At 41.9% G+C, this 15,026-nt stretch overlaps 1 protein-coding gene across 1 annotated transcript; it reads right to left on the bottom strand.

The window, feature by feature from the left end:
- Positions 1-1,908: 1,908 nt before the first annotated feature.
- Positions 1,909-5,632, bottom strand: LOC146519231 (transcriptional repressor scratch 1-like). Its single transcript, XM_085161354.1, has 2 exons — positions 4,773-5,632; positions 1,909-3,235 (listed from the first exon to the last, which is right to left on the bottom strand). Exons 1-2 carry the CDS (start codon positions 4,942-4,944, stop codon positions 2,424-2,426), a joined length of 984 nt encoding a protein of 327 aa, XP_085017480.1. The 5' UTR covers positions 4,945-5,632; the 3' UTR covers positions 1,909-2,423.
- Positions 5,633-15,026: the final 9,394 nt, after the last annotated feature.

Below are 15,026 nucleotides of genomic sequence, written 5' to 3'. Positions count from 1 at the left end.
TTTTCCTCCCCATTGATGCCAAGTGCTTGCTCTTAGGGAGTTATCTTACTCTGTATTATTGTAGGGTCTTTACCACGCAATATAAAGTGCACAGAGGCAACTGTTGTTGAAATTGGGTGCTGTATAAATCGAATTGAATTGAACTGACTGCATACTGCAAGGTTCTCCAGCCTGTGGGTAAACTTACTTCACTAACTGATATGACAACAGACTCTTTGGCACTTTATGATCTGACTATCACTCTATTTGAACTGAGTAGATGTAACAATTATTGACATAAGTGAGGCCGTTTTTTAGCATAATGTCAGCTTGTGCGGTAAATGATTAAGCTGGTATACTGTTGGCACAATGTTGGACCTGCAGAGTTCAAATGAACATGTTGTCACGGTTCTGGGTCATTTGACGCAGCATTGTCGGTTTCTTGTATTTTGGTATTTATCTGTATAATGGTCGATGTTATCCTGTTTTGAATATTATATTCTACGTTTCAGTTTATTCTGGTTTAGGGTTTTGTTCTCAGGTTTTGTGTTCTTGTGTTTAATGTAGGTTTAGTTCAGTGTCAAGTCAGCGTCCTTGTGAAGTGGTTCTTGTTTCCTGTTTTATTGTGTAGGTCCGTGTCTCATGTGAGTGTGTTCAGTTGTCTCATCTTGTCAATTACTTCCAGCTGTGTTCACCACCTGTGTGTAATCTCCCTGGCTGTGTCCCAATTTAGGGTCTGCACGCTTGAAGTACGCACACTACGCGTACTACGTACGGTGTGTGCTATAAGAACGAGAAGTGCGGAAGTGAGAGGCTTGTGAAATGGGACGGTCTAGCCTTCGTCGCGCTGTTCAGGTTGCCTAGCAACCATGATACTAACCGCGAGAAACGTCTCATACAGCTTTGTTTGACATAAATGAAGGAGATATAAATGTTTTGTTGGTCATTCATTTTTGTCATGACATCACTTTGATTAGTTGAGTATCTGAGGCTGAGACCACAGGACTGTAAAACATGATTGTTGGGCTTCATTTCTGTACTGAACAGTCATTTAAGATTAGCTAGTAAATAATAATTAGCTCTTGTTGTTCATGAGACTAAAGTCATCTCACTGTGGTAATGTGAATATAATATGGACAATATTATATTATTGTGAGATTATTATGATATATATATATATATATATATATATATATATATATATATATATATATATATATATATAGGCTTTACAACCACGTTAACGCTGAAAGTACAAACATCACTAATGTCACATAACTTTGCCGACATGTGGCCAATAGTAATGTTTTAATGTTCTTCATTATTAAACATTCGCACATAAATAAGTGACTTCATATTCAGTACTTACTTTTGACAGTTCACTCTTCGGCTGCAAAGTTATCCACACCCACCGCCGCGCTATGAATTGTGGGATATATGGGACCACGAAGCGTGCACCGGACCACGCTTGATATTTGGGGAAATCGACGGCGCATTTGGAGTATGCATTTGAAGTACACTTTGGATTTGGACAGCCGTCGTCGCGTGGCGGTGACGTAATCACACTTAAAATGCGTACTTCAAGCGTGCAGACCCTGAATTGGGACACAGCCTGTGTGTATTTAAGTCGTGTCTGCTCGTGTACTAGTTGCTGGTCTGTCTGTAAATCTCCTGAGTTTCATCCATTTGTTCTCCCGGCTATCTAACTTCATGTTCCTCCGCTCACCCTTGTTCGTGTTCATGTTTAGTAGTTTAGTTTTTCCCAGTTCAGATTATCTTTATTTATGTATCTTGTGTTTTATTGTTACAGTAACTCTCCCTCACACCTCCATGAGTGCCTGCACTTGGATCCTCATTTAATTCCTCCACACGGCTCATCCCATTCGCCATAACACATGTTTTGTATTCGCATATACCCACAGACATGAGCAAAGAGAAGTTACTCACTGGTTTTTATTGTCATCACCAAATCGATCAGACAGGCAGATATACTATATCAGAGTATACTTTGGCTTTTGTTCTCATCAAATCCAGCACCTGGCTTCTTAAACATGTTAAATTGACAAATACATTAACCCATAATAAATAAATAATCTTCAAATTGGCAAATAAATAGTTAAATAAGTTAATAAATATGCAAATACATTATGCAAGTAACCAAGCCATCTGAGATAAATTAAGAGCTTGGTGATCTATCAAATGATAGTGATGTGTAAATTATTGCAATTTATAAAAAGAATATAAAATATTTTGCATTTGTAATCAACACTGAGATTTTTTATGAAATTTTCTACATGTTTCCTGAAGAATTTACTGTGAGGTTATTGCTTATGTCAAAAGGCAGGATTTTGATACATGCATTTGAAAAGTCTGAGAAGTCACAAGCCGTCGTCTGACTTAGATGTTTGAACTAGAAAAAAAACATATAAAGAAGGGTTTTCCTTTCAGTCCTCAGAGCTGCAGTCACCCTCTGTCGACTGCCCTTTGAAGCAGGCCGACTCGTAATGCTTGTTCAGGTAGGATTTGAGCGCGAAGCTTTTACGACAACGTTTGCAGGAGTAGTGTTTGAACGCTGAGTGCGTCTGCATGTGGGCACGCAGGTTGGAGCGGTCAGCAAAGGCTTTGCCACAGTGAGCGCAGGCAAACGGTTTCTCCCCAGTGTGAGACCTCATGTGACCCTGCAGGAGCCAAGGCCGGCTGAAAGCTTTGCCACACACCTTGCACTCGTGCTTCATGTCATGGGTCAGCATGTGCATGGCCAGAGCCGGCATAGACACATAAACTTTGTGGCAGGTAGGACATTTCCTGGCCTGCTGACTGTCCAGACTTCGGTGAGTCTGCTTGTGCCTACTCAGATTGGAGGATGTGGCGTACGACTTGCCACACTCGCTGCACGCGTGACGTCCTTTGGATTTCCCTTTGGCGGGGCTGCAATCTGTTGAGCTGCTTCCCTCGCTGCTGTCCAAATGGCTCCCTTCCGTGTGAGAACATCTCTGTTTAGGCCTCCGGCGCGAGCGACCATCAGAGACGAGAAAGCCACTGATTGTGCACGCCTCCGTTTCAGGACTGCTGCCGTCCGACTCAACTGTGGTGCTAGAAACGGGGCTGTCCGGATCTTCCATGTCGTGGTCAGAGAACTCTTCCCCGCTGCTGCCCCCTGGGGAGTACAGCGGCCCTGCTGTGAGCCCAGTCTGCTCATGACTTGACTCCTTTGTGCGCTTAAACACTGACGGGATGATGTAATCCTGGATGTACCCTGGGAAAGAAAATACATATTTAATATAGACTCTAGAATTACTACATGGAAAAGAAAAGTGCCTTCTTAGCCGAACCTCAATAAGAAATCTATTCAGGAAACTATTTGTAAGTAGAGCTTTAGCAAGCTCTAAGACTGAAATATTAATGAATCTGCGATGCACCTTTCTGATTCAGTCGATATTCTCAGTGGCTCCATTGAGAGCAATCACAAAGTTAAATAAATGAAAACACAATGTGCTGACTCTGAATCAAGAGTCAGGCACGTATAGTGCAAGCCAGCCTGGACCTTCTTGTCAGAATGCTGCAGCTGCAGCAGCAGCAATCTGTCTAAATGTGTTTTGGAAGAAGGAACGGGTGGGGAGGGATGATCAAAACAGAGCATCTATGCAGTGAATCCCCTCAATCACTAAATCGTTTTAATCAGATCATTCCCCATCTGTGATGTTTGTGAGAGTGTTCATGAGTATGGTAATGGGGAGACTGAGTGACAGGTGGGGGTCTGCAATTTGGCAAAGAGGGAAGGGAGGGTTGGGGAGTGTTTTGTGGGTATGGTGGGGGTTGGTGGGGGTTCTGATCTTAGCAGCAGTCAGTGGTATATTGCCACACACACACACACAATCGAACACAAAGGGAAGCAGACAGCTGGCATCCTAAATCTGAGGACAAATTATTCAACTCTAACACAAGACATGTGATGTTGGTTGTGGGTGAAAAGGGGGGAGGGGGTAAATCCACTCAAAGAATACTTTTTTATTTCTTAAATCTAAACACACATCATATTGTTCTCACACCCAGCCTCTGTAGAAATCCCACAGGTGAAAATCTCTGCCAGTGCACAGCTCAAGTTTCACTTTATCGAATTACCTGCAGCACTCTCTATTTTCCAGTCAATACCCATCCTCTAAAAACCCTGTTCCATAACCTCTCACTGCTCCACATATGGATTGTGTTGCTGCAATCCTACTCCCTCTGGCTATCCAACATCCTGCAGGATCAGATGGAGAGAGATGGAGAGATGAATGGGCAGGTGGGGGGGAGGGGTGATAAGAGGAGAGTCAAGGGCAACGGCACCATCTAAGGACACGACAATCCCACGTGGCTATCTGCTTTCGTCTGACTTTTTATCTTTATTTTCTTGTTGGACCTGAGAAATGTCTGCATCAGTGTCTCCGTGCGTGCACGGCTCATCATTCACGTACACAATAGTATTAAAGCCAAAGGCTGCTGTGTGATCTGGTCTGAGTATTAAGCCGATTTAGCCAGCATGACCTGAATACTATTTAGCATCTGCCGAGTTAGAAAACAAAAGTCCAGAGCCATATGAAGTAGGTGGGTGAGCACTGGCTGTAGGGTTTCCAAAAGTGATTATATAGGAAGCACGACGTAGCCCCTTTGTGTATAAATCCCTGTTTATTATTTGTTTGAGGAATAATTTTTTGCCTCTTCCTCCTTGTGAGGAAAACCATGTGCAGACAAATCAGTCTACAACCTACACAGCAAAGTAGAAAACGCAACTCAGAGAGACGTTTACTCACTGTTTTCACTCAGATGCACGGCCAAGTTGGTGGATGACTCAGTGATGGCATGTGTCACGGTGTAAGAGTCGTCCCAGTGCTGCTCCTGCTGCTGATGTTGATGATGATAGTAGTGGTTGGAAGAGGAGAAATCGTGAATCTTTGGCAGTTTCACCAAAAAGGAGCGTGGCATTTTTATTTTCCCCTGATGAAAAAGTGATCTAAACCTCCTGGAATAAAACGCAAACACGCAGCTGAACAGGAAAAATAAGAAAAACTACGCTTCCAGGTGGCCTTCTTGGAAAGGCCAATCAGCTGAGGGTGCTGGAAAAAAATCTTTTTGTAAATTATTCAACGCCAAAAGAGAAAAGAGCAGCAAAGACAGAGCATAGCACAGAGTGGATGGAGAGGAAGACAGAAAGTGATGAGGGTGAGACAGAGGCACACACACACACACACACACACACATACACAGAGAAAGAGAGAGAGAGATGTCTGGACTAGCTGAGCTCAGCACTACTGCAGTCTTTTATACATGGGCCATGAGCCCCAAAGATCAGGTGGTGCTTTGGAAGAGGGAGCTGCTTAGCATTAATCCATCAAACATCCCAAGGGACACACGTCAAATTACCACGAGCCGTCTGTGCTTTTCCCTGCAAGCGCACTCACACACATGCACATGCACATGCACGCTCACAGCAGTCAACCACCACCTCCTCGTCTTCCCACCCACACCCCCCTCGTTTTGCCCCTCTGTCTCTGTCTGAAGAAGGGCAGACAATAGTGATGCAGAAGCACGTGGGTGACACTACACACAACATCTTGTCCTCCATTGTCTTTCAATGAAGTAGCTAACACAATTCATACTGCCTCAAACATATTTCACCCAACCTACCAACAACAGCACCCGCACATCCGGCTCGTTACTGAAATGTTAAACTGGAGTGACATGCTCCTAGCATATATAGGAGCATATATATATATATATATATATATATATATATATATATATATATATATATATATATATATATACATATTTTTTTCAGCTGCTCCCTTTAAGGGTCACACACCTGCACCTCTGCATGCCCCCCTTCACCACATGCATGAATTCTCCCTGTTGTCTTCCATCATATTCTACTTTTGACCAAAATGTCCTTTATCTTGCTTCTGCAACTCAACCTTGTGTCTTTAATTTTGTCTCTAATGCTCCCAATCTGAGCTGTCCCTCTGATATGTATCGATTTCTGATCTTGTCCATCCTGGTCACTCCCAGGGAACACCTTAACATCTTCAGCCCCACCACCTCCGGCTCCGCTTTGTGTCTTTGTGTCAGTGCCACCATCTTTAAACCATACATCCTAGCAGTTCTCACTAAAATCTTGAAAATCTTCCCGTTCACTCTTGCTGTGATCATTCTGTTATTGTGTCTCACACACACAACAAAAACCTTCCTTCTCTTCACCATATCAGCCAGCTCTCTCACTTAACCCATCATAATCCCAACATTTAAAGTCACTGCTCTCACCTCCACTCTTCTGACTTTTGGTCAGCAGCACTGGAGGCGGTCATTGCTCATGTGGGCCCCAACCGATACGGTATGAAAATCTCAATCTTTATGATCCACATGTTTGATTTGGCAAAGATTTTATTTTGGATGCCGTTCCTTACGCAGGGCTACACTCTGAGTACATTATGGCCTATCCTCTACATCACTTCCTCTAATGTCCACTTGAGGCCGGCTCGAACTCTCCTGTTTGTTAAAATGTGCAAATGTTTACATCATGGTATAATATATATATACTACAATATATACCATATACAACACAATAGACACTTTATGTGTCCCAGCGTTCCACAATAATGTCCCAGTAGATATGAAGAGAGGGAAAGAAACGGTGCTTCACCCACACATTAGATTACAGCATTTGAAGTTAATCTAATGTAGTTTCATAGTCATGTTTGACAGAGATTTTGCACTCACTGACCTCCTGTCCGAACACGTTCGTCTGTTTTCTTTTTCTTTCAGCTGCAGAACAAAACATATTTTTTTCATCTCCATCCTCTGTTTTCTCTAGTTTTACATTTCTCTGCAGACCGACAAGCACTCTATAACCATGCAACCCTCATCAGGATAAAAAAGGCCCCCACAGTGAGTTCCGGACTGTCGTCTGTGACTTGTTGACCTCTCTGTGGCTGCAGGGGTCACAGGGTCACATTGCGGTTGGTCCAGAGAGACAGCAGCAGCTTAAACGCAAGCTGGTTGGCTCACCTCACAGATGGCTCTGCAGGTTCAGTGTGATTGGATGATTAAAAACAAAATCTATAAACTCACTAACAGATGTTGATTGGAAAGGATTTGGAATTGGGACCTCGTATAATGTTTAGAAATTCTCTGTGGTCCAGGCTAAAGAACAGACTCTCAGTGGTGCTAATACATCATTTTATGTTATATATTTTCATATTATTGCCAACAAATTGAATGAAAAGTCCAGGATACAAATGAATGTGCCCTACCAACAAGTGTGTGCATCTTACTCCTCTGTGCTGAAGAACTGCAGGTTGTATAGAAACTGTTAAGAACACATGAGTGACGGACAATGGTGAGTTTTGCTACCTTCAATGGAAAAGCGATACATCTCATGAAAAAGATCGTTGCATATTTCACTGCTGCAATAATCTTAATGTTATAATGACTGCTGTAATGATAAAAGATGAGACAAGTCTGAGCAGGGTGGTTTGTTAGTATGACAAGTATGAATATTCTCCGTTTGTTTATTAATTTATTTGACTGACAAGAGTTGTGCTGCTGCATTTTGAGGTTCTTTAATATAAAATACGGATGTTAAGGGGCATGCCGAGTCAAATCAAGCTACGCGAAAGGAGGATTTAACTGTGGCGTGTTAAATAGCATTTATCCTTTTGTAATGTTTTTGATTGCAACCTTGTGTCTGCCAGATGGAAGAACAAAACCTAAGACTGTGCAAATTATATAACAGCGTCTTTGTGTGACAGCTGGGTGCTGTTTGTTTCAGCGTTCAGTTTTACTAAAACACACTAAAAATTACATTTTTCCAGGAAGTACACTGCTTTTTAAACCTTTTTGTCTTTTCCTGGTTTAAACTGGAGGACCATCAGTCTCATTAGTCAGAACAATTACAAACTATTTAAAAAAAGAATCAAGAACAAGGTGGAAAATATGGGAAACGGTAATGTCCAGTCTCTTTTTACAGTCTATGTTGGACCTGTGTGGGTCACATGAACAGACCACATGAACACATTATGTTCTGATGTTTTAAGATGTATATTCTGTGGCTCCATAATTCTGTATTCTTTTGAATGACGATCTAAAACCGAGTATGAGCAATCCGGTCATTGCTGAGTCTGATTAAATGCATGTTAAGCAGCACTGTGGAGAATGCACCCAGAGATTGTCTATGAAAGCCTGTTGAGCTGCGATAAGTGAGATAATTTGTGTTAATCACATATAGTCATTATAGATCTGAAAAACAAACGCAGGTCCTTTTCACTGAGGCGTCTTTTCAGCACCTCTACAAAAATCTCCCACTCTGCCATCTGACAATGAGGCAGCTGCATGCCCGTGAATGAGGGTGATTGTCTCTTTTCTTTTAATCAGCACACAAGATTTTCCCTTCTTCAATCTGCACGTTTTTTTCACAGGTTGATTGTGAAAAAATCGGGTGCTGCAGAGGGTGACTCGTGATTCATGTTTCAACATATTTCATGCTTTTTTTCCCTTTAACCAGGCGGCTTTGCACAAACTGTGTGAGGAATGCTCCTATGAGATTTGTCTTGCAGACCTCAACTCAATTAGAAGTGACTGTTTAAAGTCTTGCACAATCTGCCATATGCACACCCCTTCCCTTTGAGCAGAGAGGCATGATGAGAGGTCAGAGAAGGGGATGGGACAAACTTTCAGTCATCAAGTGAGGTGACTGACAAGCGATGGATGTGGATGCTAAGGGAATGCCAAAAAGGGGGAGGAGGTGATGTAGAACTGCGTTTTAATCTAGTCAGATCTCAGACCTGATAAAAGGAATCTGTCCATCTCTCTTTTAGATTCTCTGGGTCATCAATCACATATGCCACTGGCCTCTACTCTGGCTGATATCAGAGTCTCTAGGGAGAGGGCAAGCGTGAGCTGCAGATGCTGTGTGAAATGGGAACGCGAGCATGATAACGGGGAAATATGGTGAATACAGATATGATGATGTGCCTGATATACATGATGCTACTATAAGAGATGTTTTTTTGTAATCATAATGAGAAGAAGATTTTTTTTGCCTTTATATGATGTGTTTTATATGATTCCGACTTCTTGTTAATTACGTTTAAGGAAAGGTAGAAAAAAAACAGTAAACGATGTCTCAAGCTCAGACAGGGCCCCAGTGGATTGCATGATTAGTTGAATCTCACTCTCTTGGCATGCTTCCACTATCTCATAACGTGTTTTATGACATCCTGTCTGCATCAGACGACACACAAGCTAATCAGCCAAGATTGTGTAGCTTCTCCGGTAGATCATCATGCAGGTGTGTTGTTGAAGATTTCAGGCAAATTCAATTCAATTCAATTCAATTTTATTTATATAGCGCCAAATCACAACAAAAGTCGCCTCAAGGCGCTTCATAGATACAGAGAAAAACCCAACAATCATATGACCCCCTATGAGCAGCACTTTGGCGACAGTGGGAAGGAAAAACTCCCTTTTAACAGGAAGAAACCTCCAGCAGAACCAGGCTCAGGGAGGGGCGGGGCCATCTGCTGTGATTGGTTGGGGTGAGAGAAGGAAGACAGGATAAAGACATGCTGTGGAAGAGAGACAGAGATTAATAACAGATATGATTCAATGCAGAGAGGTCTGTTAATACATAGTGAGTGAGAAAGGTGACTGGAAAGGAAAAACTCAATGCATCATGGGAATCCCCCGGCAGCCTACATCTATTGCAGCATAACTAAGGGAGGATTCAGGGTCACCTGGTCCAGCCCTAACTATATGCTTTAGCAAAAAGGAAAGTTTGAAGCCTAATCTTAAAAGTAGAGATAGTGTCTGTCTCCTGAATCCAAACTGGAAGCTGGTTCCACAGAAGAGGGGCCTGAAAACTGAAGGCTCTGCCTCCCATTCTACTTTTAAATACTCTAGGAACAACAAGTAAGCCTGCAGAGCGAGAGCGAAGTGCTCTAATAGGGTGATATGGTACTACAAGGTCATTAAGATAAGATGGGGCCTGATTATTTAAGACCTTGTATGTGAGGAGCAGGATTTTGAATTCTGGATTTAACAGGAAGCCAAAACAGGAGAAATATGCTCTCTCTTTCTAGTCCCTGTCAGGACTCTTGCTGCAGCATTTTTGGATTAACTGAAGGCTTTTCAGTGAGTTTTTTGGACATCCTGATAATAATGAATTACAGTCGTCCAGCCTGGAAGTAATAAATGCATGAACTAGTTTTTCAGCGTCACTCTGAGACAAGATATTTCTAATTTTAGAGATGTTGCGCAAATGCAAACACATCACTAGACTACTGCACCACTGCATTCCTCCTACCTTTTCTTGTTCTTCTCGCGACCCCTTTCAAACAAAGGTCTCCAGTCCTTAGATGAAATATAATAACTATAAAAACCATGTCGCCTGCTCACTGATGTTGTCTCTCTTTGTTTTCGTTCTGTCTCTCCAACCTGGCTTCTCTCTCCCTTTCTGTTATCATTTGTTTTTATCTGAGCTCCGGAGCTTTCATTCATCATTTGTCCATTTATTCATCGTTGAACTGCCTAGTTAGTGAAACCCTGGCTCTCGGTTGTACCATTCGGACCTGACATTGTCTTCTCCCTCTGAGAGCTTTGGATGTGTGCCTCAAAACATCAAAACAAAACTCAAGAAAAGGAAAGCGAAGCTAAGCGATCCACATCCTGACTTCATCTCTGGACTTGCATGAGATTGGTATTGATCTCGTTACTGAGTCACTTCATTCTGCTTTTAAGAAATGCTTCTGACACAATTCAATTACTAAATGTGCTGTACTCTAAAAACCCAACAGCTCAGTTGTTCTTGGGTCAAATTCTGATTGATTGGCAAGTGTGACAGTGGGGTTCACATGAAATGAAAAAAGCACAAAACCCACCCCAATAAAAGACCAAGTAACCGAATATGCAAAGACAGTGGCTACAGTGGACACTTTGCATCTGTCAACAGATCCTCTGGATGGGCTGTCTGTAGCTTCCTGCAGTCGCCAACAGAGAACCATGTCAGCCTATAACAGTATGCCTGGCAATAGACCGGACTGGGCTTTATAAGCACATTACACTACAAACATTAGCAAGATGCTTCAATTCAGTGTGCATAAGACAGACATTTCAGAGATAGAACTTAATAATACCAAATCTATCTGCATACAGATGGAGTGAAGACTACATTGAGAGAAGGTCATTCTGTACAAGCATGTGGAGAAGATAAGTAGAACGTGTCTGTACTCATCTAAAGTAAAAAATCAGTGAAATGAGCCAGTTGACCAGCACACAGGCCCTTCCTTGGTGTCCTTGGTACTGACAAAGAGTGTGGTGTCTAAATGAATCAGTGCCCTCTCAATAATGCTGCATATTTCTGCATGTTCTGCCAATTCTGTTAAATACACAATCAACTGATGGTGTCATTGGTGGTGACATTGTTACCACAAGTGTCATTTGTGTCCTGGAGAGCACTTACACTAAATGGCTCTTCCTTAAATAGCCCTTCAGCATTGGTCAGTTCAATTGCACTGAGACAGAGAATTACCTGCTGCATGCTCTCAATTGATAAAACACACCGGGAACCATTTAGGCTAATGCCTTTGCATTAAAGGAGCTCTTGCCCTATAAATGTGGAATTAAGGTTAAATCACCACATCTGCATCACAAGAGAAGGTGCAAGCACTCGATGTTTGTCTTAATTGAGAGGCTTGTAGTTAAAAGCGTGTGCATGTTTTAGCATTGGGGGTGGGTTGGAGTGAAACATGGTGGCTGCTCTTTGTTTGACAAGATTCAGTGTATGGGCTCACTAGGTGGGGTACTCTCACCCTCACACACCCTTTGTCTTCCGGCCATCTGCTAGGGTTTCATAATGACGGGAAGGGTGAGTATGCGAGGAGGGGAGGTTAAGGGGTTACTGAGCTGGACTAGGGGAGGGTAAGTGTGTGGGGGAGTACATTCCGTCACCTTACAATCATCCACTCTGAGCCGAGCCGAGTAAGGCCAGGCGACGGGAGGCTGTAGGTGCTTTATCACACTGAGAGAGAGAAATTTACAGCTTCCGTGACCCCCACTCAGATGACTCCCCATTTCTCACATACTCACTCTGCTTTATTGCTTTTTCAGAATGGAAGGTTATTAGGGAAAGTTATTAATGACAGCACTGCTCAGCACATTTTCAAGTGAATGCATTTTAAACACTACACCAAACCAAAAATCCTTGTTTTCCATAGCAGGCGTTTTTCTTTCTTTTTTTTCTGAGCATTAAAAAATGCAATGCAATTAAAATGTATAATAAATTTCAAAATAACATCTAGACCAGGGGTCTCAAACTTGGGGCCCACATCACCCCTACTTAGGACCCGCATATTGACATGAAGAAATATATTGCAATTTGGCCTTGAAGTTAATGTTTCTGTTGGGGAGGGTTTGTTTGTTGTTGAGTGTGATGTTAAAATAAGTTCTTTAAAAAGCAAAAAGATATTTAGTATGAAGGCAATGTGAGCAGAGAGTACAAACATGTGGAGGGATTGGCTGTGTTAAAAATTAATGTGCATGTCTGCATTTTGATTTTGTTAAATATGAACAAAATGATAGCAGAAGTGCTGCCACGTGTCTGGAATCAAAGACAGTACAATGTGTTTATTTGGTAGTTCAATGAGCACCTGCTTTTCAGCCAGGCTGACAAAAAGTCAGAGCTCTTTTGAGCCAACCATCCGTTTAACGTTAACTAGTGATGACTTCATGAACTTCTTCACAAATAAAATTTTTATCATTAGAGAAAAAATTACCAATAATCATCCCACAGATGTAATATTATCTACAGCTACTCTTAGTACCATTGATGTTAAGTTAGACTCTTTTTCTCCAATCGATCTTTCTGCGTTAACTTCAATAATTACTTCCTCCAAACCATCAACGTGTCTTTTAGACCCCATTCCTACAAAACTGCTCAAAGAAGTCCTGCCATTGATTAATTCTTCGATCTTATATATGATCAACCTATCTCTAATAATCGGCTATGTACCACAGGCCTTCAAGGTGGCTGCAGTTAAACCTTTACTCAAAAAGCATCTCTAGACCCAGCAGTCTTAGCTAATTATAGGCCAATCTCCAACCTTCCTTTCATATCAAAAATCCTTGAAAGAGTAGTTGTCAAACAGCTAACAGATCATCTGCAGAGGAATGGTTTATTTGAAGAGTTTCAGTCAGGTTTCAGAGTTCATCACAGCACAGAAACAGCTTTATTGAAGGTTACAAATGATCTTCTTATGGCCTCTGACAGTGGACTCATCTCTGTGCTTGTCCTGCTAGACCTCAGTGCAGCATTCGATACTGTTGACCATAATATTCTATTAGAGCGATTAGAACATGCTGTAGGTATTACAGGTATTGCACTGCAGTGGTTTGTATCATATCTATCTAATAGACTCCAATTTGTGCATGTAAATGGAGAGTCCTCTTCACACACTGAGGTTAATTATGGAGTTCCACAGGGTTCAGTGCTAGGACCAATTCTGTTTACATTATACATGCTTCCATTAGGCAGCATCATTAGAAGACATAGCATACATTTTCACTGCTATGCAGATGACACCCAGCTCTATCTGTCCATGAAGCCAGATAACACACACCAATTAGTTAAACTGCAGGAATGTCTTAAAGACATAAAGACTTGGATGGCCGCTAACTTTCTGCTTCTTAACTCAGATAAAACTGAGGTCATTGTACTCGGCGCTGAAAAGCTTAGAAATATGGTATCTAACCAGATTCTTACTCTGGATGGCATTACCTTGGCCTCCAGTAACACTGTGAGGAACCTTGGAGTCATTTTTGACCAGGATATGTCCTTCAACGCACATATTAAACAAATATGTAAGACTGCGTTCTTCCATTTGCGCAACATCTCTAAAATTAGAAATATCCTGTCTCAGAGTGACGCTGAAAAACTAGTTCATGCATTTATTACTTCCAGGCTGGACGACTGTAATTCATTATTATCAGGATGTCCAAAAAACTCACTGAAAAGCCTTCAGCTAATCCAAAATGCTGCAGCAAGAGTACTGACAGGGACTAGAAAGAGAGAGCATATTTCTCCTGTTTTGGCTTCCCTTCATTGGCTTCCTGTTAAATCCAGAATTGAATTCAAAATCCTGCTCCTCACATACAAGGTCTTAAATAATCAGGCCCCATCTTATCTTAATGACCTTGTAGTACCATATCACCCTATTAGAGCACTTCGTTCCCGCTCTGCAGGCCTACTTGTTGTTCCTAGAGTATTTAAAAGTAGAATGGGAGGGAGAGCCTTCAGTTTTCAGGCCCCTCTTCTGTGGAACCAGCTTCCAGTTTGGATTCAGGAGACAGACACTATCTCTACTTTTAAGATTAGGCTTAAAACTTTCCTTTTTGCTAAAGCATATAGTTAGGGCTGGACCAGGTGACCCTGAATCCTCCCTTAGTTATGCTGCAATAGACGTAGGCTGCCGGGGGATTCCCATGATGCATTGAGTTTTTCCTTTCCAGTCACCTTTCTCGCTCACTATGTATTAACAGACCTCTCTGTATTGAATCATATCTGTTATTAACCTCTGTCTCTCTTCCACAGCATGTCTTTATCCTGTCTTCCTTCTCTCACCCCAACCGGTCGCAGCAGATGGCCCCGCCCCTCCCTGAGCCTGGTTCTGTCGGAGGTTTCTTCCTGTTAAAAGGGAGTTTTTCCTTCCCACTGTCGCCAAAGTGCTTGCTCATAGGGGGTCATATGATTGTTGGGTTTTTCTCTGTATCTATGAAGCGCCTTGAGGCGACTTTTGTTGTGATTTGGCGCTATATAAATAAAATTGAATTGAATTGAATTGAATAGATATCAAAACAGACGTTTCCATCTGTGTAAAAGTAGCAGTTGTTTGAGCCTCTTCTGCAGAAAGTTCTCTGCTGTTGCTCGCTTGATGCAAGAAATCAAGAGGATAGCTGTTGTATAGTATTTTGACACAATTAATTATTGAGACATGTATTTTATTACAACTTAATTTAAC

This window comes from Neolamprologus multifasciatus, chromosome 5 (assembly GCF_963576455.1).
Source record: "Neolamprologus multifasciatus chromosome 5, fNeoMul1.2, whole genome shotgun sequence".
Taxonomy (NCBI): domain Eukaryota; kingdom Metazoa; phylum Chordata; class Actinopteri; order Cichliformes; family Cichlidae; genus Neolamprologus; species Neolamprologus multifasciatus.
Note: the sequence above shows the minus strand (reverse complement) of the source record. Positions and strands in the feature narration are given on the sequence as shown.